At 38.0% G+C, this 24,873-nt stretch overlaps 6 protein-coding genes and 1 non-coding gene across 7 annotated transcripts; 3 read left to right on the forward strand and 4 right to left on the reverse strand.

The window, feature by feature from the left end:
- Window positions 1-20: 20 nt before the first annotated feature.
- BDCG_00608 (SCF E3 ubiquitin ligase complex F-box protein grrA) lies at window positions 21-4,258 on the reverse strand. The gene is made up of 3 exons (XM_045416115.1): window positions 2,545-4,258; window positions 1,802-2,488; window positions 21-1,685 (listed from the first exon to the last, which is right to left on the reverse strand). Exons 1-3 carry the CDS (start codon window positions 3,277-3,279, stop codon window positions 1,323-1,325), a joined length of 1,785 nt encoding a protein of 594 aa, XP_045271916.1. The 5' UTR covers window positions 3,280-4,258; the 3' UTR covers window positions 21-1,322.
- BDCG_00609 (uncharacterized protein) lies at window positions 3,543-3,854 on the forward strand (the record flags this gene model as incomplete). Its single annotated transcript, XM_045416116.1, has 1 exon — window positions 3,543-3,854. The coding sequence occupies one exon, from the start codon at window positions 3,543-3,545 to the stop codon at window positions 3,852-3,854; it is 312 nt and encodes a 103-aa protein (XP_045271917.1).
- A 185-nt stretch (window positions 4,259-4,443) lies between the features above and the next one.
- BDCG_00610 (AMP-binding domain-containing protein) lies at window positions 4,444-6,797 on the reverse strand. Its single transcript, XM_045416117.1, has 5 exons — window positions 6,491-6,797; window positions 6,222-6,417; window positions 5,718-6,164; window positions 4,988-5,617; window positions 4,444-4,907 (listed from the first exon to the last, which is right to left on the reverse strand). The coding sequence occupies exons 1-5, from the start codon at window positions 6,647-6,649 to the stop codon at window positions 4,594-4,596; spliced, it is 1,746 nt and encodes a 581-aa protein (XP_045271918.1). The 5' UTR covers window positions 6,650-6,797; the 3' UTR covers window positions 4,444-4,593.
- Window positions 6,798-6,804: 7 nt separating this feature from the next.
- On the reverse strand, window positions 6,805-8,459 carry BDCG_00611 (60S ribosomal protein L16). Its single transcript, XM_045416118.1, has 5 exons — window positions 8,273-8,459; window positions 8,047-8,182; window positions 7,861-7,914; window positions 7,533-7,791; window positions 6,805-7,440 (listed from the first exon to the last, which is right to left on the reverse strand). The coding sequence occupies exons 1-5, from the start codon at window positions 8,291-8,293 to the stop codon at window positions 7,302-7,304; spliced, it is 609 nt and encodes a 202-aa protein (XP_045271919.1). The 5' UTR covers window positions 8,294-8,459; the 3' UTR covers window positions 6,805-7,301.
- A 102-nt stretch (window positions 8,460-8,561) lies between these two features.
- BDCG_00612 (Ser/Thr protein phosphatase) lies at window positions 8,562-10,426 on the forward strand. Its single transcript, XM_045416119.1, has 2 exons — window positions 8,562-9,314; window positions 9,393-10,426. The coding sequence occupies exons 1-2, from the start codon at window positions 9,122-9,124 to the stop codon at window positions 10,154-10,156; spliced, it is 957 nt and encodes a 318-aa protein (XP_045271920.1). The 5' UTR covers window positions 8,562-9,121; the 3' UTR covers window positions 10,157-10,426.
- A 46-nt stretch (window positions 10,427-10,472) lies between these two features.
- On the forward strand, window positions 10,473-10,581 carry BDCG_16172. Its single transcript has one exon. It is a non-coding gene; the product is annotated as a tRNA-Ser (tRNA).
- A 906-nt stretch (window positions 10,582-11,487) lies between these two features.
- On the reverse strand, window positions 11,488-12,426 carry BDCG_00613 (uncharacterized protein; the record flags this gene model as incomplete). The annotated part of the gene is made up of 2 exons (XM_045416120.1): window positions 11,488-12,296; window positions 12,320-12,426. 2 exons carry the CDS (start codon window positions 12,424-12,426, stop codon window positions 11,894-11,896), a joined length of 510 nt encoding a protein of 169 aa, XP_045271921.1. The 3' UTR covers window positions 11,488-11,893.
- Window positions 12,427-24,873: the final 12,447 nt, after the last annotated feature.

Raw genomic sequence — 24,873 nt, forward strand, 5'->3', positions numbered from 1 at the left:
ATACGGACTTTGCCAACCAATATTTTCATCTCGATAAGTTTTCATATTTTCTATTTTCTCTTTTTTCCCCGTCCCTCTTTTTTTCTTCTTTCTAATATGTATATTAAAAAAGGAAATACACGCAAATGAAGGACCAGAATTTGGCAGAGGAATATCAAGGCCAAGGAGGAAAAGGAAAGAAAGACCTTCGAAGAAAAAACTGAAAAATTTATGCAATATCTCCGCTTCCTTTTGATGTCATTCTTTCTTCTTCCCCCCTCCCCCTTTCCCCTTCATTCTCTGAAAGTAGGTATTTTACATACAAATCATAATTTTAATTATGTGAAAAAAAGGCTTTATTCATCATTGAAGTTTTCCCTGTTACTAAAGGGGAAAGAAAGAGGGAGAATAATTAAAAAAACAAAGGAAGATCTGGAGTGCCGGAAGAGGAAAACTAGTATTTAATGAGAGGAAAATAAAAAAGCAGGAGGAAGGGGGGAATCATCTCGTCTAGTAAAACTAAAAAGTAAAAAGGGGGGAAACGAAATGAAAATCGAAACAGAGTAAAGGGAGAAGGGGGAAAGGGGAAACGCCGGAATAAACTGCACAAATAAAATAGAAGGCTGTACGGTCGTTTTATGCTACATATTAGAACCAGGGGTCGTTGGTTCCTTCTCGTTATAATCTCCATCCGATCCTCACAGCAGTGGGTATATAAGGCGAGAAAACAGTTGCCTGGGATCAACGAAAACTACCGAATCAAGAAATCGGAGAAAACGAAACACCCAGTGAAAGAAAATTGAGGAAATAGAAAAGTTCAAACCAAAGGTCGCGCTTCGTTGGCGGCTTGTTCTTTCCCTCACCCCCTCGAGTTCGAGATTGACGGATGGGCAATGAAGTTGTACCATCAAGCCGATGTAACGGCCCTGGAGAAATGCCACGGTAGGATATACAGTAGACCATCCCCTGATAATTGCTACTTTTTTTCCCTCCGCGCCAGGCGGCGTGTTGTTCCTTATGGGCAATACTATGCACCACAGTACGAAATAGGCCCCTTAGATTGTAATTCGTCGTTTGGCGAGTTGATTCTCTATATGTCGATATATTTGTTCTGTGTGCAGTATGCTTGCAGCCATTTTTGAACAGCGCTCGCCATCTTTATCAGATGACCAGGGTTAAACTGCTGCGGTGGGATGACAAAGGCTTGCATGTTCGTACATCGTACCAGTAGCAATATTTGCGAAATCGAGCCGGCGTCTATTTTAAAGGGGTAATCCTAATATATGCTGATCGTCGAATGGTGCGATGACGATGGACAAAAATAAGGCTGGGCTCGTTGATTCTCATCCGAGTGGTGCAGGTGGGGTTCCTCCACCAGCTATCTCACTGTCCTCCTCATCATTGATAACGGCGGCATTCATAAGGCCGGTCACTTGACCCTCCGCTTCATCTAATTCATCAGCATCATCATACATCGTCCCCTCTCCAGTCTCTTGGCGATAAGGGACAGCCGCACGATTGAGGAAATCACGCAAAGCACTAACTCCTTCGCCGCTGAACACGCAAAAAACGTCACGTTGCTGTTGGGTGAATTCAGGGGGAGCTTCACGGCAAAATACTGTCAATTCTTCTCGAAGGAATGCTTGGACGCCAGTAAGACTGAGATGGGTGAGCCGTGGGCAACTGTTGAGTAACAAATGAATTCCCTAAATAGACAGGTTGATCAGTATGCGCCTTAGCCACCAAAAAAAAAAAAAAAAAGAAGAAAGAGAGAGAGGGGAGGGGGAGGTCTGAACAGAGCTTCGAATAACTATCAACATACTTCCATTGTCAGGTGAACGCAGTAGCTAAGATGTACTCGTTCCAGACAGCTGGTCCCCGAAGGATGCTGGGACACTTTAGACTTTGCTATAGCAATTATACTGCGATCTGTAATGGCCTGACACTTGACAAGACCTATCCGCCTCAGCTTCGGAAGAGTAGCCAGCAGCTGGACACTGTTGTCTGTCAGTCTGTTGCAGCATGCCAGATCAATATATCGGATACGGTTGCATGATTTGATCAGTTGAATTACCGCAGCGTCAGTAATGTTAGAGCAGTGGCCTAGATGGACATAATGGATATTTTTCCCTAGTTTGCATATAGAATACACTGAACGATCAGTAATGAATCTACATTTTGCTAAAACTAGGTTTCTCAATCTCGGTGAGGAGTTAATGATCTTTTGAATAGCCGAGTCTCCAAAGTTTTCGCAGGCAGTCAAATCCAAGATCCGAAGGCTGTCGAATATCAGGTCATCGGGAAGGTCAAGAAAGGCGTTGTTGTCAATCTCGACACAATGGGCTAGTCGTAGTTCTCGAAGGTTCCGGAGGGTAGATAGAAGGGCAGTGACAGACGAACTTCTGATCTGCCTGCACCCATGAAGGTCGATTTCCAATATGGAGGGGCAGTTCATAGCAAATGACTGGATCGCTCGATCGGTGACTTGGACAACTCCATTTAATTTCAACTAGATACCGTTAGCAAATTACGGGGAAGTTTATCTTGGAGGGAGAGAAAATGTACCCTTTTAATTTGACGACAATTCTCTGCAACGGAGATAAGCGACTCGTCTGTCACCTTGATACAACCGGAAATGTTCAATCCCTGGAGTCTCGGACAGTTCCTGGCGACCATAAACAAGGTATGGTCCGTCAGAGACTTGAGATCGGACACATCTAAAGCCTGGAGATGTTTGTTCCCATCCACAAGATCAGAAACCCCATTATCGGTAAGCATCGAGCAGTTGGTCAAAGTCAGGCGTTCAATCCGTTTGCAACGCGAGAAGGGAACAACGGATCCGTCGGAGATCTTTTTATTCAGTGCGGAAAGGTTTAGTCGTTTCACAAGATCGTAGTATTGAAAATAAGTGTGCGGTTCTGTAAACGCCTTTACCACCCTTTCCAGGTTTTCCCAAGTATTACACGAGGGCCGATGCCAAAGAATTCCCACGCAGTTGATTGCCCAGCTCCGAGAGACTTGCATGCAGCTCAGCATATCCGAGGGAGAGCTAAGTTTTGCGAATATAGAGATGAGGAGCTCGGGAGGGAGGCGGGAGATGGGTGGGAGAACGGTGTCGGGGTTAGTGTTGACATTGAGGTCCCGAAAAGTGCTCATCCCTACTGAGGACTCCGAGTCGCTTGCTAGATGCATGAAGAAATCCGTATCATCGTCCACCGCGCGCTCCGGAGAAGTGGAATTCGATGATTCTGAGGGATTATCATCCCCAGAAAGCCGTAGCGGGGCCCTTGAACGTAGCATTCTCGACGGATTTAAATATGCTGCCCGTGAAGGGAAGCTGTTTTTGTTGAAGGCACCGAATGTTGTTCTTCCGCCAAGCTGTGAATTATTCCACTTCAACTCTTCAGAGTATAGCTGAGGCCCGATTCACTCCGTGATAGGTTTCGTATGTAAAAGAGCGTGGAAGATTAGCGGTAGGCCGGTGGGGTGAGTTTAGGCCGCACAAACAGTTGAACGCAGCTCAAGATATAAGCTTGGAAGCTATTACGAGAGAGTTTGGCGGGATGCAGAACAGCGGGCAGGCACTCCTCAGGTTTGCGTTGCAAGCGAACTGCATACGCAAGAGCGGGTTGAGGGTTGTACGAGAAACAGCTCCGAGCAGAGTTGCTGGCGAAGTACAGAACGGCGGAGGCGGAGCGACGGCCGGTTTGTGGGGCGTGGTTCTTGTTTTCGATGAGGGCGCGACGCAACGGAAGGCGGGGGGAGAAAACGAGAGGCCGGTTGCAGAGGTCGAAAACAGAGGTGACTATCAAAGAGGAGAGAGCGGCAAAGGGAATATCTTTCCTGCTGATGAAAAGATCTGGCGGCTGCTGTGACCCAGCTCAATGAATGAGAAAGCAGAGCGAAGGAGGGGGCAAGTATTAATAAATAAGGCTGGGTGCGGAATATGAAGCCCGTTTCTGCAGAGACGCCTTAGCATCAACCAACCAATGGCGCAGAAGCCAAGGCGGGGGATAGCTAAATAGGCCACCCAGGAGGTTATGTGCCTTTGCTAGCTACTTGTAATGATATCCTAACCGGAAGAATAATGAATAAGCTATATCGTCCAGTAGTGACAGAGCTCAGAGAGGGCTGACAGGTGTGCGAGAAGTTCTGAAGATAGAGCGAAACCTTGGTTGGAATGATGTCGCTAAATAAGCCAGCCTTGGGGAATTCCACGTTGCGGCCTCACACGATCAACAGGAGCAAGTGACTGATTCGGCGCGGTACTCTAGAAGTCATCTAGGTAAATGGCTAGGACCGGGATAATAGTGTTTTGTATATGTATTGTGATATTGAGAACTAGCCCTATATTACCTTTAAATTATAGTCTACATATTTACATGACTATCAACAAAGGGACTTTTTCCAAGCTTTACAGAATAGAGAGCGCTTTACGTTTCAAGATGCAGGGTTCAACGTGAAGACAGTAGGTAAATGGATCCATTGAAAAGTTATAACTCCCTTGTTTAAAAACCTTGCTAATATAATTGGTCCTCGAAAAGCAAGCCGAGTATTCACATAATCTTACACCAAAGCAGGATAACACTAGCAAAATGGTATCATCGCGACATCTCATTCAAGGGTCCGATCCTCGCCCTTTGCCCACCGCCTCAGTACATTTTTCTTCAGCTTCCCGGTGCTAGTTTTGGGCAGTTCGCGCACGACTTCAACTTCTCTGGGGACCATGAACCGGCTGATACCGCTCACATGTTTTGCCCACTCAATCACGTCTTTGCCTTCAAGCTGCTTGCCGGCATGGACCGTGATGAAAGCTTTTGGGCGCTCGCCCCAATGGGAATCAGGCACAGCGACCACTCCGGCTTCAAGAATGTCTGGATGTGTTGCAAGCATGGACTCTAATGCAACAGAGGATATGTTTTCGCCGCCTAGAAAAAAAGCGCCAAGAGTCCTTAGTATTTCACAGAATATCGCAAGGGGAGTACCGTAGGAATCCAAGGGTACTTACCGCTAATGATAATGTCCTTAGCACGGTCTAGGATCTGGATCGCTCCGTCTGGGTGCCATACAGCCAGATCCCCTGAGTGGAGCACGCCTCCGCTAAACAACTTCTTCGTTTCCTCTTCATTTTTATAGTAGCCCCTGGCGCAAATGTTGCCGACGAATACAATCTCGCCCATTTCCTCCCCATTTTTCTCGACGTCGATAACAGTTCCTTCTGGTACTTCAGTCTTTATTACACGTACCGGAAGACTGGTTAGGAATCCATGGCCCTGCCGAGCCATCTTCTTATATTTCTCCTCTGTTGGGATGTTATCCCACTGAGGCAAGTAATAGCCCTTTGTGATTGGGCCGTAGGTCTCAGTAAGCCCGTAAACATGGACCGGGTGCAGGTTGAGATTTGTCATTTGTTCAAAAAGATGTGGTGTTGGGGGGCTTGCTGCAACCGTAACCCGGACGGGATTGGGAAGTACCTCCGCCTCCTTCGAGCTGCAGAGGATGGTATTGACCGTCGGAGCTGCGCAGTAGTGCGTGATATCTTCTTCCTTGAGTAGTTTCCAAATCAGAGGGTAGTCGATCTTCCGAAGGCAGTAATGTGTGCCTCTGACGGCCGTCACGGCCCATGGGAATGTCCATCCTGCGGAAAGGGTCTTGGTTAATATGAAAAAAACAAATAAATAAATAAATAATACATCACTATGAAATTAATAAACTCTTCAACGGGGATATGAACTAACCCATAGCATGGAACATTGGTAGTGTCCAAAGATACCGACACCGACCCTGGCTGGAGTTTAGTCCAGACTCTATTATATTTGCGAGAGTTGCCATATAGCAGCTGCGGTGGATGTATTCGACGCCCTTGGGTCGTGAAGTGGTGCCGCTCGTGTACGCAAGCGCAATGAGCGCATCCTCATCCGGCGTCTGAGCTTCCAATCCCTGCCATCCATGGTTTCCGGACGTAGTATCAAAGCTAAGGCCTTCCAATACGGCTTGATCGAACGGCCCGCTAAGCTCGCCTTCTATAGCGTCTGTGTCCGTGTCGATAATCAGAGGTACATGACCATTCGTCTTCTTGAACTCGTCGAGGAGCGGGACAAATTCTTTGTCAACGATGATGACTTCGGCTTCGGAATGGTTGAAGATATATGCAATGTCTTCTGGTTTTAATCTATAATTGACAGCTAACGCTTCAATTTTAGCATCGACCGCACCAGAAAAGGGTAGTAAAGTTATCATACCAACATTGACTCCCCCCGCTGCACCTATCGCAAAAATCGACTCCAAAAAGGCTGGAGTGTTAGGACATAATATGCCAACTCTCTTGAAGCCATGTTTTCTTAGGTAATAAGCAAATCCCCTAGCCCGGTCCGCTGTCTCGATATATGATCTCCTTAGGACCTTGTTGTTTGCGGTGACGTGATAGATAGCTTGGGCCTGTCGGTAATAGAAGAATGCTTCCAATTAGCAAAAAATAATGGGAAAACAGAGCCATTCACATAGAGCATACATTCGGTTCAATAGCAGCTGCGCGCGGGAGGAAGAATGTGGGAGAAAGCGTGTGCCGGTTGAAGGGGTGGGAGGTCTCCCTTTTGGGATCTGTGGCCCATGGCGATGTGGGGAGGAAGTGGTGGGTGAGATTGCGCAAACGACTAGCTGCCCCGGACATGTTTAAAGATAGCTACGAGAGAGCTGAACAATACACAACCACAAAAACAATAAAATCTCCTGATGATGAGGAAAAAGGACTCCAGGGGCAGAGAGAAGAATTGAGGTGCTCTCTTCGGCTATCTTCGTGACCCGTCTCACCCCCCGAGTTTGCCCCGAAACGCAACATGTTGCCCCACAAAATCTACCCGCCGTTGTGCTAGCCCTGATGGCTTATTTAGGTTCCCGTACTTCGGTACCCATAGATCGCTCGTTCAGGCACAAGCACAAATCACAATGTGGATAATGTAATTATGACCGCTGAAGAACGCTTAATGGAAGAGACCCATACACATGAATCATGATATGCCTTGGGAATTTATTGAACAAGAAACCATTTGGATTAAGCGCCATGGAAGATTTTAGAGAGACAGGCTTATGAAGTAATATGAACAAAGGCATCGTCCCAATAGCACCCGGTTTAAAAAAATATTCAATATTTTTGCCTTTTTTATCCCCTGTTCCCTTTTCAATCACTTTGCCCTTGATTCATTAAAGGTGTATTTCGTGATATTATAGGTACAGGCCGATTGGTTTGCGTTTGCCGTTCACATTGCAACCAGCTCTACCATCAAAGAACCTAAAGCCAAACATCATTCCCCTCACCCAGAAATCTAATAACCATACTCCGCCAACTGGGCCTTTGTCTTTTGATCCACATTGGCAGTCTTCTGGGCTTGAACAAGTTGTCTCCGCGCAGCCTTCTTGCGCTCGTAATATGCGGATCCCTTGACCTTTCTCCTCTCCTCGAGTCTAAAAAGAAAATGATGGTTAGCAGACCGATCATAGTCCAAATTCGGGAAGATATATTTTGATCTGCATGGTTGGTATTGCTGGGGGCTAACCTTGCAACAACATCCTGGTACTTCCAGCCAACCTCATGGCTCAACCGTCCAACGGTGCAGTATTTGCGACCGGGCTTCAGTCTGAGGATTCGGAGAGCTTGGGGAACGACAACTCGCTTCTTCTTGTCATATGGTGGTGGGACGCCCTCGAAGACCTTCAGTCTCTCCATGGCAGCGGCGCCACGAGCGCTCTTGTGAGGAATCATACCCCGGACAGCCTTATAGAAGATGCGGGAAGGAGCGCGGAAATGGAAAGGACCTGCACTTCCGTATTAGTGGATTTTCGCCGTCCGACACGTAGGCAATTGTGTGCTAATGGTTTTCTCACCTCCTCGAGTTGGGTTGAAACGAGTGATCTTGCGGAGGTAGGCATGGTACTTCACTATAGGCGGAAATCGAGTCAGTCGTCAAATCCATCCTAAATTATCCCAAACAGCCCAAATTATCCCACATCCCCAAGCCCAAAAATGCCAAATTTTCGCCAAAATCGAAAAATGAAAGGGTTATATCGTACGCTTAGCGCGGAAGAATTCGCCAGAGATGTTGAGGGCTTCACATCGCACAACGACAATCTTTTGGCCGTTGAGCAACTGCTTGGCCACAATGCTGGCCAGGCGACCAAGGAGATGTCCCTTGCCGTCGATGACGACCTATATCCATCACAAGAATCCAGTCAGTTTTTCTCAGCCCTTATCATCGAAAACGCGAAGTCCCAAGTCCGCAATAAAGATTTAACGCACCACTGGCTCGAAAGTGGACATCGTGCTCTGTCACCGGTTCACGAGGCAAATATCCAGCAAGGCGATGAGCTATGCTCGGGGATACACCTTGGGTAGTGTATTGTCGGGTTGGGTGTCGTGTCGTTGGTCGTTGTGGTCTCCTTCAAACCACGCACTCGGAGAGGATCGATGGGCAGAAATGGCTAAGCGAGGCTAGTTTGTGTGGACGAGCATCCCAGCCCTAATTTTGCCAATAGATGTGGTACATCACGTGACATATAAACCCAAAGGCAAACTTTGTTTCTCTCTCGCAACATCCATCCGTAGTACGTTTACATCATGTCTTCATCGACGTCGATGTCGGTCATCGGAGCGCCTCTCAGTCAATTTATCTCGTATTTCAGGGTCTGCTATTACAGAACACGATCATCCCTTTTTTTGACAACCTTTTCTAACCGTTTTATGGCGCCTGCAACCGCACTCTAGCATAAACTGTTTTCTGTTCCTCCCAAACATCTCTGCTTCGGTCTTTAAACTCTCGGAACACAGAGCACATTTGTTTTCGATTTCTCAAACTATCGTGCTTTTCCTCAATGTTTCAAGGGTTGCCATCGCACCAGTTCATCCAGATTAAAGGTTCCTTCCTACCTCATTTAACGGACATCTCCTACCTCTGTCATTCAGATGTCCGACGTGTTCTATAAGTTAACAAATTGGAAGGATATAGCCATATCGTTGGATGTCAGAGGGCGTGGCTGTTTAATCTCGTTTATTTGGGAAGAGCCAACGTGGAGGCCCACCTATTTTCTAATTCCCATCTTTCCAACTCCTGAGTTGTTGAGATACTCAATTATCTTTAACTGACGAAATATGGTTCGTACCCGGATTGTCTGTGTTTCAGATACACATGGCTATGGCCCCTCAGATGGTGCTTTCAAACTGCCGAAAGGTGACGTCTTGATCCATGCCGGAGATCTCTCGAATCAGGGGACTATGAGTGAGCTGTGCAAAACTGTAGAATGGATTGAGAGCGCGGATTTTGAAGTTAAAATAGTAATTGCGGGTTAGATACTTTTTTTTCCCTCGTTGCAACCGACCCCCCTTCCAAGGACACACTGATACGTTCTCCAACATATCTAAGGTAACCACGACATCACCCTCGATAGTGATTTCTACAACCGGCACTGGCGATCGTTTCACAACCAGAGGCGGGAGTCGACAGACGATTGTCAATCTCTCTTCACCAAGTCTTCAATCATTTACTTAAACCATGAATCTGCCGTTATTCGGCTCTCCAGACCGGAAGGGCCTCGATCAGTATTGAAAATATTCGGGTCTCCGTACACCCCTCACTGTGGGAAATGGGCCTTTGGTTATTCCTCTGAAGAAGCTGCGGACATCTGGGCTCAGATACCTCAAGATACTGATATAGTCTTGACTCACACGCCGCCTCGGTCCCACTGCGATGAGAATAGACACGGATCGCTCGGTTGCGAACATCTACGTCGAGCATTATGGAGAGTCCGACCACGATTAGCTATTTGTGGTCACGTCCATGAAGGTCGAGGATACGACAGAGTTCTATGGGATGTTTCACCCCATGGTGAAAGGTTCAAAGAGCTCAGTTCAGTTCGTGGAGAACTACCTCCGCTCGGCAGCAAAAAACAATGTCTGATCGACCTCACGGGGAAAAAGCAGCCTTGTCTTCGAAACTACGGGCCTTTGGGATCCTCACTGACGGTAGAGGATGAATCGCACGTGGCCAGAGGCGACAGGGTCATATCTGGAAGAAACGAGACCTGTATCGTGAACGCCGCTATCATGGCAACGAACTGGCCGCACCAGGGTGGTAAAAAGTTCAATAGCCCCCTAGTTGTGGACCTAGACTTGCCAGTAGAGAGGTAGAAGAATTTGGGCAAAATGCCCGACGACGGGTCGTCATCGGAAGGAATGAATATAGCGTAATGAAACCAGGAAACACTCACAATACTGCCTTTACAATTTCAGAGACATGGAATATTAATTAGATATAAGCAAAGCAAACTCTTTTCGTAAACAATTTACTACCTATTTAACTTTTTCTACTTACCCTACGAGGAGAACGACCGCATTTGATCCTTGGAAGTTTACAAAAAAAAGGATGGACGGAGAAGCGTCAGCAGAGCAAGGCCCAATTATACCCACAAACATACAGTTAAGGAGAGAATGGTTACCAAATTCTGACACTATGGCGGAGTGGTTAACGCGGTGCCCTGCTATGTGGCGTTCAGCCGCCACTAGTTGTTCAGGCATTTCCTTCGGGAGCGCAGGTTCGAATCCTGCTGGTGTCGTTCTTTCTTGAACCCTTTTCTTTTTACTTTTCACTTTTTTGCCACCACATACCTATTCTTTTTTCACCGGCGATGGCTGCTACAGCAGGGAGCAGACCTGTACATCTTACCTTTCTACGAGTTTCTATTTAACCCCTATACTACGTCCGTTTCTTGCATCTTCAAAGTATAATCAAATAATGACCTCATGACAAAAGGTTCCTTCTCAGGAGGCGTTGCGTTCTGTATCATTAGTACTTAGATGTTAGCCCCTGAAACACCACCCAACCCATCATCATCATCATTTACATACTATACTACAAAGCGATTGTCCAGAGCTCGAATACTTACAATGATTCTTCTTTTCACCTAAACTTGAGCGAACAGAAATCTCGTAGTATATGTCTAGGTTCATTATCCCTAAGAAATGACCAGAAATAACCTACCTTACACTTTTCTAAACAATTTTTATCTGTCCCATTCCAGTCCCAATCTCGCCCCAACCGACTGCCCTACCTCTCCTCCCTCTCTGAGGGATCACTTGTTACTAGGGGGCATAAAACAGGTACACAGCCTGCTGAACTTGCATAACACCCCCCTCTCGGCACCAACGGCCCTAAACGCCTTGCCAGCTACATCATCCATATTCATCCTCACCATCATGACAACTCCTTGACACGTTCAGGGGTCACACCTTCGACATGAAGTGTCCCCGGAGACCTCGGTAGGATCTCCCCGTGGATGTTTGCTGGGACGCGCGTGGGAGTCTTTCTGGATGGTGGTAGCGAGGTAAAAGGAGGGGAAAATAGGAATATGGAGATGTTTTGCGTGCCGTGAACTTAGATAGAGAGCCGGAAGTGTCAAATCGTGTTCCACCGCTTATGGTATCAGTGCTAGAGTCTAGACAGAGTTCAGGGCTCTGTCGCGCTGAAAAGGGGGAGCCTCAGGAGCTTCTAGGGGTGGGATTAATCATTTCGCCAGAGTCATCATCACGCTTAAGTATGTCTGTCCCCTTCTAAATGGAGGTGTATGAATAACAACTGAAGGCTCGTGCAATTTTCGATCATCTGCTTTTGTCCCATCCGCTAGTTGGCAGTACACCAGTTGTATATATCGGCTACCGGGGATTTATTCTGGTACCTCCATCCGATTGCGGTGCTGAGGAAATCTGCTGCGGAGAAATGGGCGGATTGAAGGTAGTTGGAACAATGAGAAGGCTAGGTTGACAGATATCTGGGCCTCATCAGGCCAGTACAAATGCACGGAGGTGAGGCGTCGGAGAATAATAGGAGCCATATCTTCTTCGTCATGGTCACTACTACCAGGGGAAATGTTATACTGCCAAGAAACTGCTCGAGCAGACTGGTAAGCTACTCAGCTCAGACAAAAGATGCCCAGGCAGCTCGAGCTCCAATTTCTCTAGTCGGGGCATAGAAAACACTAGCAGGCTAATGAGAGGACGGTCTAAGGAACCAGTCAGAAGCTCCCTCAGCCACATCTCCTGTTCATATATACTATCAATGCAGAATGGTTCAACAGCCTTGCGGAGAATGGGTTCAGCAGTCACTGGAGTCTTCCAGCGCTCATAGTCTAGATGGATCTCCATCAGTAGTGAAGAGCGAGCCACTTTGTGGCGGGCAAGCGCAATTCTCTGAACCATCAGAGCAAGCCATGGCTTTTCTTTGCAAGATGGCTTGAAGAAGCAGGGCGATATTGCCCTGGGAGCGGTAGATGGTCTTAAATATACATAAATACATACAACGTGGGGCAATAGGGCGCTATCCACAAGCCCGGCGGGAAGCCCATAGGAACCACGATCTTTGGCCCAAGGTATCTACTCCACAGTCTGGGCCGTTGCACGGTCATAATGAAAGGAGGTTGTCTGCCAAGCAGGGATGCAGCACAACATTTCCCATGTTGATATTAAGCAGCAAAAAAGCGCAGCTCTAAGTGATGTCAATGCAGCCAAGTAGAAGAAATGAAGACTACAGATCTTCCGCAGATGTATTAGCAAATGCTAAGGGAGATCTGGGGGTACATTTTCATCCCCGCGACATACCTATTTAGAATTAGCATTGGCGATGTTGATTCCATTTGTATTTCATACATCACCACGGATATCGGAATAGCCTGAGTACCGACCAACTTCGTCAATCGCAATCGAGTACGGGCCATCGCTGGAGGAATGGGACTGGAGATCGCGAGCCTCATCATTGAGAGTAGATTGACACGGGGGCTTGCCGTCACCAGTGGTGGGATTAGGTTCAATATCCTTCCTTGCCTACGTTAGCTGTGCTCTCCTTAAAGTAGGTGAAGAATAGCAGACTCCATGGCAGGAGATTGCGCGGAAGCGTGGATCCTACTTTGTAAATTCACAGAATGTAGGCTGGGGGAAGTTGGATCCTTATATCGAGCTGAAGACACTGTTGGACAGATGTATTTCCTTGTGCTGGATCCGTTTCCCTTCAAAAGCTTTATGCTTTCTTTCTACAAAGCCGGACGCCGACTGGCTGGGGTCCACGAACTTGTATGGTGTTTCATTCTGGGCACCAATCGCAGTGCAAGCCCCTTTTCATGCAGTTGTGACAGGTGGGTGCTATAATACTTCATTACATCTGACATGTTTTTCTTTGCAGGTCGAACAGCCAGTGAAAACTCTAATAAGATGCCATCTTGGCTGTCTTGCGTCTGGAGAACTCGTCTAGATGTGTACGCTATGTATAGAAAACTTTCTATATGCTGTTCAATCCCATTTCAAAATTGTCCCACGGAACACTAGTTACTTGTCCTTCCGCCGTTTCCCATCGCTGAGATCGCCATCACTGGGTCTTTTACCGATCGCTCTCCCAACTACCAAGTGATTGTTGGGCGCGTCCTCGGCTTTTGGTTCGTGGGATGGAGTCAGGTCAACACTCCACAGACAGATGCTATTAGTCACATGAATTATTATTATTATTATTCTTCTTCTTCTTCCATTATACTCACAAGCTGTTGGCCGTTACGGCCGTTGCGGTTAGCGATCCCACTAGATCACGTGACCCACCACTATATTATGTTCTTGTAGATAGATCTATCAATACAATCTTCAACTATTCTACAGGTTATAGCCTGAATGACATGTTTTTCTTTTTAGAACATTGTATTAACATTTTTTTGATACAGATAGTTCATCTTTTTTGAAAAGACTCTCACTCTTTATTAAAGATATTTCATTTTTTCTGAATCTGTCAGTTAGTAGATTTATATACTTTATATTTTTGAGAAAGTGTGTTCTTCATTGTGAAGAATATCACTTTTTTTTTTATCTAGAAGAAGCAGAGCTATCTTAATATAAGTGATACATCTGTTATTTCAGAGTTCAGCTCAAGACTCAGAATTACATACTTCACTAGATAACTTATTAATAGAATGATTACTTATTATAAGAAGACTTCTAACTTATAAGATAAGACTGAGATCAGTTTTCATCAGAGTATGAAATTTGATAATAAGATAATAAAGAAGCTTTAGAATATAGAAAAGCAGAGTTAATATTTATCTATAAAATCTGTTCATTTTAATTTATTAAATTCTTCATTATTTTTTATCTCTGAAATACTGACTTTTAATAATAATCTGAATCAATCTATCTATTACACTGCAGACAATTTTATAAATCTTATACAGATAATACTATAGAATTAAATAACTGCAGCTGAAATTACTTAATATCTTATTATATCTATCTCTATATAAAGAGACACTATGAGAGATAAGTTATAACTTATAAGAATATCAGAAAAAAGTTAAATATACACTAGATATTAAATCAGTGATTATATTTAATAACTCTAATTATAAAGTCTGTGTCACGCCCCTGGCCGCGCCAAGGCCCTGCTGCGGTTTCATACGGCCTATCACTTTCATGCGGATGATTTCATTCATTCCGCAGGCTGACTGAACCGGTTTTCAATCACTCTATGATATTATTCAGATATATCATAGAAAGATCTGATTGATGAATATAAGAACTCTGCTTCTATATAAGATTAGCAGATTACTCTTTCTTAATAATAAGACACTGCTGAGATATCACTCTAACTATTCTCACTTATGAAATGAGAGAAGAGTATTCATTCATTGTCTATATAGAATAGCTAGATGCTGACTTCTTATTAAAGAAGTCAGTAATTCATCTTTTTCTTCTACAGAAATATATACAAGAGTTACTGCATGTCTCATACAATCTTCTTAGTATACTAAGTATCATATCTGTGATATTCTCACAATAACTCTGTAGTCTACAAGCTTGCTATTTAAGCAAGATAGTCAAGCTCATTTATACAGCTTCTTAAAACAACTATCTCTATATGACACTGCTGACTAGTCACTGCTTCAGTTCTATTATATTACAATTCAAATCACTCAATCTAATTATATATTTGAATCAGTCAAGCTTTAACAGACTGATATAATCTCATATATCTGTGCTGAAATTAATCTGATCTCACTCTCTGAGAGAAACACTACATCATTCTCTAGAGTGTATACATCTCTATCTCAGTAGAAATCTGAGATTTCTGAACTCACTGTATATTTTGATATAAGTTCTTTAATCACTCTGTTACTGCTACAGTCTCTACACATCTACATCTATTATAAAGATAGAGAGATTAAGATTGAAGATTCACTAAGATATAAGAAAAATATCTTATCTAAATTTCACAGCTTTATTCATATTCTTGAACAGAAATTTCATCTTAATCTGAGTCAGTATAATACTCATGAGATATAAGTAATATATATTACTAATCTTCTTAAAGGCATCTCTGTGACTACTTGAGTCATTAAGAAGAGAGAGCTTGAGTGTATCAATACTATTATAACTTAGAAAGAATTCAAGAACTTTCTACTGAATTAAATCAAAGATTATCACAACTGCAGCTTCACAGCAGTGCAGTGATTCAACTCATTATATTAATAAAATAATGAGAATTCTTCTGATTTCAATATAAGATTTGAAGAATATTGAGAGAAATTAACTGATAATTTAAATCAATTAAAAACACAGCTTTATCTCATGAAGCTGACTCATAAGATGCAGATAATAATATTATAATATCAGAGTTTATCAATTAATTATACTAAGCTTGTCAACCTGACTTTTCAGATTTATTTGAATAATTAATTCTTTAAGAAAAAGATTAATAAGATCTCTTCTAAGTAATCAATGATAAGATTTAAACAGTGCTGTGATAACTTCAGTATAAAGAAAGTAAAGAAGAATTTCAAGTATTCTGATTCTTCATTCACTGTAAAGAAATATTAAAAAAGATTTGATAAAGATCTCTATTTCAACTGTAAAGCTGATAATCACTATATCAGTGATTGTAAGAAGCTGAAGAAGAAAAGAAATTAAGAAGATATCTTCTCAAAGTTAACTTCTCTTCTGATAAATGTATCTGTGTAAGATAAAGAAGAGAAAGAAATGAAGAATTAATAATTCTTATATCTTTAAGTCTATATTACAATCACAATATATACTCTGAATAAGAAGATATCAGTGAGATATCTACTTAACTTCAGAGCAGATATCAACTTCATATTCTATTTCTTTTCTTTAATAAAGAGTTAAAAGAAGATAAGTTCATCAGATCATGTGAAATTTACAGATGAAATGAAATATCACTATTTTAACATAATTCAAACAAAGTATGTAATCACAGACTTAGAAGAAATCTTTAAGAAGAGCAGTCTGCTTCTTCACACAGTTAATATCATAGATGAGAATATCATTCTAGATCTCTTATAATTGAGAGAAAACAATTCTCTCATTGACTGAGTTACTCAGATGTGATGATATTATCTCACTAATAAAGAGATAGTAATAGAGAAATCTGAAGAGTTTCATTGAAAGAATCTTGAGAAAAAGATTAAGTCAATATACTGTGTAACAGGTGATTAAGACTTGAGAATAGATAAAGAAGTTATCACTCTCACTACAAGATTAGCAGCAGTATCTGTTATTGAAGATGAATGTATACAATGTCTCTTTACAGATTTTAAGAATATCTTTTCAGAAAGAGAAGTAGTGAAGTTTTCTGATATCAAGATATAATATAAGATTTATCTTGAAGACAGTGTAATGACACTGTATAGATCTCTTTACAACTTATCTGTAAAGAAATTGAATGTTCTGTATAAATATCTTGAAGAAGTATAATCAAAGAACTGAATATATTTATTAAAGAGTTCAGCAGAGATGTCTATACTCTTTATACTTAAGAAGAATGATAGACTACATCTATATATAGACTACAGAGACCTCAATAAGATGACAGTTAAGAATTACTATTTATTATCATTGATTAATAAGATGATTGATCAATTATCTGAAGCAAAGATATTCTCAAAGATTGATATACAGAATATCTATCATAGAATCAGAGTTAATAAAGATAATGTTTGAAAAATAACTTTTTATATCAAGTACAGTAATTTTGAATATCTTGTTTTATCTTTTAATCTTTATAATACTTCAGTCATCTTTCAGATCTATATAAATAAGACACTGCAGAGCCTTATTAATGTCTTCTATATAGTATATCTGAATAACATTTTAATCTTCTCAAAATCAGAGAAAGAACATGATACTCATATTTAAGAAGTATTAAGTTACTTAAGACAGTATTAACTCTATATAAACACTGAAAAATGCTCATTCTACATGCAGAAGATTGATTTCTTAGATTATATTATTGAAATAAATAGCATTTCAATGAATAGAAGCTGAGTCTCTGTCATTGAGACCTGACTGATGTCACAGATGTATTATGAGATGTAGATATTTCTAGAATTTGCAAATTTCTACAGATGATTCATCTATACATATTCACAGATTACTGTTTCTCTTACAGATCTGTTAAAGAGAAGTGTGAAAGACAGAAAAACAGAACTGTTTACTCTCACTCAAGACACTGTACAGATATTTATGAAATTGAAACAAGCTTTCACAGATATTATAATACTGAATCACTTTAACTCTGACTTACTCAGTTAGTGTGAGACTGATGTATCTGAGAATGAGATCTATGAAATCTTTTTACAATTGATATCAGAGATCTTTCAACATTGAAAGAATCAGAGAATAATTATTTCTGAAGAAATAGATAATGAATTATCTATAAGAGAAGACTTTTTCATAGAGTCTATAAGATACTATGAATAAAGATCAGTGATCTTCTTCTTCAAGAAGTTATCACTCATACAGAGAAGATATAATACTTATAATCAAAAGATATTAGCAATTATCAAATTCTTTAAGATTTAATAACATTATCTTCAGAGTAGTAAGTACTCAGTGTAAGTTCTCACTAATTATATAAATCTGTGTTACTTCTTAACAATAAAGAGCTTGACAGAATATCAAGTTAGATAAGTAGAGCTGCTTTCAAAGTATGATTTCTATATCTGATACTGTTCAGATCAGCTTAATCTCACTGATATACTATCTAAACAGTTTAATTATAATATTATTAATACAGAGAAGAATTCTATAAAAGAATCTCTGTCATCACTGCAGAAGAAGCTGACTGTAGAGAGTTAAGATTCTCTAAAACTTGAAAACAGTGCTGAAGAGACAGCTGTATAACTCAGTATAGAAGATGAAAGAGAATCTGAATCTCTGCAGAGAATTAACACTGAAGATTATAAGCTTCTTATATTATATCTTACAATTATTGAATTAATAAAGAATGAAACAGTCTACAATCTTCTAACTTAACTACTTTTAAAATTTATTAATAAATTACAGAAGAAGAACATCTCTACTGCAGCTTAAATTCAAAGATTGAAGAAGAAAGAATTCAGTTTAAACTTAAAAGAGATAGACTCTGAGCAGAGCAGTGCTGCTAAGAAATCAAGTCACTGATAACTAGAAGAATATAAACTTCTACTGCTGAATAATTCAGTCTTCATCTCTTATAGCAGAGCAGTGTGTCAGAAGTTATTAAGAATTCATTATAATAATTCTCATATAAGACACTTCAGATTAGAGAAGACTGAGAAGCTTCTAAAATATAAATATATTTAAGACAAGCTTCAGACAGATATCAAAGAGTATATTAAAACTTATAATATCTATTAAAGAATAAAGATTCTGTGATATAAGTAATATAATGAGTTAATATCACTGTCTGTTTTAAAAAGCTTATGATAGAATCTATCAATGAATTTCATAGTTAATCTGCTGAAGCTAACAAGAGTTAAAGAATATAACTTAATTTTAATCATTGTTAATTACTTCACAAAGATAATCAGATATATCTTTACTTATAAAAAGATTAAAGTCTTTGAATTAACTGATCTATTTTTAGATATCATTATTTATGATCACAGTACTCTGAAATCATTGATAATAGATCAAGAATTTCTCTTCATCAGTAAATACTAATCAGCTTTTTACTATTATCTTATAATAAGATATCTTCTCAGTACTGTATTTTATTCACAGACTGATAATCAGACTGAATATCAGAATCAGACACTAGAATAGTATCTTTAAGTATTCTATTTATATTATTAAAATGATTAGTCTAAATATCTTCTAACTACTGAATTCATATATAATAATGTAAAGAATATAATCTTAAAGATATCTTCTTTCTATGCTTATTATAAATATAATTCTTCATTACTCAGTGATATCATGAACAATGTTTTAAAGAAGAAGATAGACAGTCAGAATGTTAAATAAATATAGAGAATAAAGTATTTCTCAGTATCAGAAGTAAAAGTAAGATTAAAACTTTTAAATAAAATTCATGAGAAGACAGTGAAAAGCATTCATCATACTCAGAAGTAGTAGATAAAATACTATAATTAAAAACATCTTTTAATAAAGTTCTTAATAGAGAATCAAGTGCTACTTTCAGTAAAGAATATCAAGATAATAAGACTGTGTAAGAAGCTCAGTGAGTGATGACTAGAATCTTTTCTAATAATAAGAGTGATAAGTAAGCAGATATATAAGTTAAAATTATTCACAGAATTGAAATTAATTTATTCTATTTTTCATATTTTCTATTTAAAGCTTTATAAGCAATGTCTCAGAGCAGAGCTGTCTTAATCAGATAATATCAAGATTAAGAGTGATACTGAATATCTTATAAAGAAAATATTGAATAAGTAAATATATTACAGCAAGCTTTAATATCTCATTAAATGAAAAGAATATTCATTATCAGAGAATTTATAAGAACTGCTTAAGTATTTGAAAAATGCTAAGAAAGAGATTGTAAGCTATAAGACAGCTAGTAGAGACTGCTCTGTTATATATCAGAGATATCAGATAAGAAATACTGTTTAAAGACTTCTCATTTTTCTTAAAGAATTTTTTAGAGATAATCTTATGATAATGAGCTGATATTTTATAGACTCTGTAGCACTCTTCTTCTATTTTCTCTCAAAGAGTTTTTTAGAAGTTTAATGAGACTATATAAGTGTAAAATTTCTGAAGCAGTTAATAAGAAAAGAAAGAGATATTTAAAATTAATAAAAAGATTAATATTAATCAATCTGCAGACTGCTGCTAATCTAATGAGATTATAGCTTATTAAAAAAGTAAAAAGAGAGAACTTCAGAGTCTACTTATTAATAATTACACTCTCATTAAACTCATTCTTCACTGTTGAAGTCTTCAGTACTGATATCTTTATCTACTAAGAAGTTAGCACTGCAGTGCTGCAGAAGAGCAGAAGAAATATATGAAATATTAACTTATTAACTTATAAAGCATCTCAGTCATCTACTTCAATTGAAGTGAGATTCTCTTCAATCAGTGATTGATTTCTGCAGTGCTTTCAATAGCAGTATTAACTGATTTCTTCTTAAAATCAGTCATTCTGAGATGTTTTTTCATCTCAGAGATTCATACTTTTATCTTCTTTTATAGATGAGTAAGAGAGATCTTCTCAGTCTTGATAGAATCTGTCAATACTTAAAGCTCTGAGATTCTTACTCTGTACTGCTTGAGCATCTGAGCTTCTTATCAGAGTTAACACAACATCTTCTTATAGAGTAGATAATACTTACAGAGAGATAGAAGTTATTATTACAGATATAATAGAAACAACAGAAGTGAGAGAAGAGATAGATATATAAGATTCTTCTCTTCTTCAGCTGCTTAACACAGTATAGATAAGTAGCAGTGTCAGTCAGAAACTGCATCAGAGCCTCTTCACAGAGAGAAGATAAAGAAATCACAGAACTCTGTGAACTCAACTTAGCAGTATTTCAAGCAGAGCTCAGATGTGCTGTGAAAGAGAAACTATGAATTGAGCTTCTCAGAGTCACTGTTTCTGAAATCAAGCTCTTCTCAGGTTTCTCTCTGAATGATTACACAGAGTTATACATCACTGTATTAGCTGAAGAAGAGAGTAGTATCACAACAGCAGTGAGAGAGATAAGAGACAGATCAGACACAGACACATTAGTCAGCAGAAGAAATGACATTTCACTGCAGAGTACAGCAACTTCCACTGTGGCTGTAAGAGAAGCAGAAGAAGATGTGATAATGAGAGCAGTGCTTTCACAGCTCATTGACACTGCTGTCTTCAACCTGGCTTTCTTGACAGTCACAGAGGCCGCAGCCGCATCACAAAGACATTTACTCACTAGAAAATATCAGAATAAGTTCTTGATTGTTCTTCAAGAATAATACTCTCATACACTCACTGTTGCAATTGAGAGAGAGAGAAGAAGAATGTTTCACAGAGAAGAGAATCTTTTCAAAAAATCCTGTCACTACTATTAACTTTACTTCTAAAAACACATCACTTTTACAGAGAATTTCATATATAGAATGAAATATATTGAAAGATCCGTAAGTTACTTATTAACTACATTTTTTACATTTCAAATCAATATATAAGAAACTCACTTATCATATGTTTAATTTGAATGAAGATGAGAAAGAAAGATCTACACAGTTAACAGAAAAACTCATCTATTTCTTTATATCATATACAGTATATATGCTGTTAAATCAGTTGATAATCATTGCTATATAACAAAGATAATTTCTAATTTAGTAATCTTAAGAGTATCAGAACTATACTTTTAAAGAAGAGAATATTATCATATCTCTAACTATATCAAGATCTCACTACAGTTTTATACAGCTCATCACTTTCATATAGATGATTTCATTCATTTCATAGACTGACTGAATCAGTTTTCAACTACTCTATGATATTATTCAGATATATCATAGAAAGATCTGATTGATAAATATAAGAACTCTGCTTCTATATAAGATTAGCAGATTACTCTTTCTTAACAATGAGATGCTGCTGAGATATCACTCTGACTATTCTCACTTATGAAATAAGAGAAGAGTATTCATTCATTATCTATATAGAATAGCTAGATACTGACTTCTTATTAAAGAAGTCAGTAATTCATCTTTTTCTTCTACAGAAATATACACAAGAGTTACTGCATGTCTTATACAATCTTCTTAGTATATTAAGTATCATATCTGTGATATTCTCATAATAACTCTGTAGCCTATGAGCTCACTATTTAAGTAAGATAGTCAAGCTCACTTATACAGCTTTCTAAAACAACTATCTTTATATAACACTGCTGACTAGTCACTGCTTCAGTTCCGCCACGTTATAGTCTAATATATTAATATATTAACTAATACAGAAGTTATTAATAAAACTGATATTTTATTAAGAACTTAATAAGAATTCTCTTTTATATATTATATTAACTTCAAGAAGTGAAGAATCTGTTTTAAGTCTCTATATAGATATATACTATTAAGTCTTATTAAAAATGTTTAAATCACTATTAAAATCTTAAAAGCTAATAATACTGTAGCTCTATAAGATAAGATTAATATTAAATATATAATATCACTGATAGAAGAATGAGTTAATATCTTTAAGAAATTAATAAAATTATAAGTTAAGAAAAATAATTATCTTATTTTTCAGAGATGTTTTCACTATCTTATTACTTATTATAAGAAGCTCTGTCAGAGTATTGAGAATATATATTATAATCTTTTTCTCAACAATCTATAAGATTATCAAAGATTATTTATTAAAATATATTTAAATAAGTTTTTCTTCACTGATCAGAAACTTATTATTAATATTAATATTAATAATTTAATAAAGTAACTGATTAATTATACATTTAAGAAGATTATCACTGAGTGAAAAAAGCAGTCTCAGACTGATTCTGTGACTGTGAAAAAGAATAAGAATAAAGATAAGAATAAAGATAAGAATAAAAGTACATCTGTATAAAAGTACACTCACTGTAGAAGATATAAATATACTGTTAACAAGTATTTCATCTTACACTCTGATAAAAAGAAAAAGAAGAATGATGAGAAGAAAGAGAAGAAAAATAACTTAATAAGTTCTTAATCAGTAGTAAATACAGTAATTATAAAGATTGAGTTCTATTTCTCTTTCACAGTCACTGAAAAATCATTCTCTAGATCTTGATATTTGAATATATATACAAGTCTGAATATGACAGATAAGCTTTATTCTTTTTTAAATATTAAATCTTTTAATAATAATATCTCTGTTAATTCTATAACTGAGAAAACTGAGTTTATTAAGAAGATTAAAACTGTTATCTTGAAAATTGAGAGTGATGATGTTAACTTACAGAATATTCACTATATTTCTAATATTACAGTTAATCTGCTCTTATTTATAAAGCTTGAAGATCAGAAATTCTGATTTATATTATTTTTTACTATTCTCTCATTTTTCATTTACAGAGCTCTGAATAGTATTATTTTTTATACAGTTCAGATCACTCAGAATAATATATATAAGATTAATAAGTAAGAGTTTAATAAGAATTTCAATTATCTGAATAGAGCAGTTAAGTATATTATAATAATATTTTATAAGTATAATTTTAATTAAAAAGTTAATCTTTCTATGACTGCTATTACTACTGTTAATAACATTAATTCTACAGTCTTGAATACAGATCTTAAGAATATAAGAATATCAAAGACTCTTTTAAACTAATACTGTAATCTCAGTTATATTCACACTGATACTATAATTACTATAATCAAGAATCTCTATACTGAAGTCATAATTAAAGATTCTAAGACTAAGTTCTTTTGTAAGAAATATGTTAAGATAGATATAATATGAGATTATTCAAAAACACTGATATCTAGATCTATTTAACTCATTGAGAAGATTTATATTAATCTTATAGATAATAAATATACATTGAAAGATCTCTCTAATTATCTCTTAAAGTTCTGTTAGAGAATTAAATACTGAATATTTATTATCTGTAATACAACTCACTACTAGACTGGCCGCTGAGATTATGAATTTCACGTTTGATCTTATTTGATCTGATCTCATACATTTCTTAGCGTGAATTCCGCTGGGACTGGCTATCAAAAAAACAGGTAAAGTGACTATATATCAGATCTTAAAATGAAACCATGACTTGAAAAAAATGAGAAAGTGATTTCATTTGATCTCATTTAGTCTCATTCTTAGCATAAAGTTACTATTTTTAGACATTTTAAGGTTTTTTTTAGACTATTTTTAATTTTTTAAAAAGTAACACTTTTTGGTAACACTCAAATGAGATTTAAAGTCATTTAAAGCAATAAAAATAATTTAAATTGAGAAGTGGAAATCATGATCTCATTTGAAAAATGTGATAAGAGTAGACAGTAAGTTTCACTGAGACAGTATAAAACTACTATCTAATGTTAAAACTGTGTAATAAGATCAGTTGAATTGATAATAAGACTATCAAAAAATCTGGTTCTGATTTCAGACACGGTCACACGGTCAGTCTACTCACTACTATTAAGTATATTTTTTAAAGTTCAAGAATAAGACTATTCAATACTTTAAGTTATAACTCAGATTTATGAATAATCTAAGATATATAGCTTCTGCTTTTCTATGAATTAATATTAATGATATTTTCTGATTCACATATATACACACAGTTATAAATTCATATAGTATTAAATGAGAACTGATAGTATTATATTTATCATATCAGAATAATGTTTCTGAACATGAGATTCATACTATTATAAGACAGATTAGAGCTGCTCTTTTAAAAGATAATCTCTCTAAGAGATTCTAAGCAGATATTCTAGAGACAGTGATTATAATAATTAATAATACTCTTACATCTACAGTTCTTTATAACTCAAAATTTTGATTCTTTACTACAGAAACTTCTGTGATTTCAAGTTCATATAAGATTTCTTAATATGTACTTATAAATACTCTGCTGAATATGAGA

Source organism: Blastomyces dermatitidis, assembly GCF_000003525.1.
Source record: "Blastomyces dermatitidis ER-3 genomic scaffold supercont1.1, whole genome shotgun sequence".
In the NCBI taxonomy this organism is placed as follows: domain Eukaryota; kingdom Fungi; phylum Ascomycota; class Eurotiomycetes; order Onygenales; family Ajellomycetaceae; genus Blastomyces; species Blastomyces dermatitidis.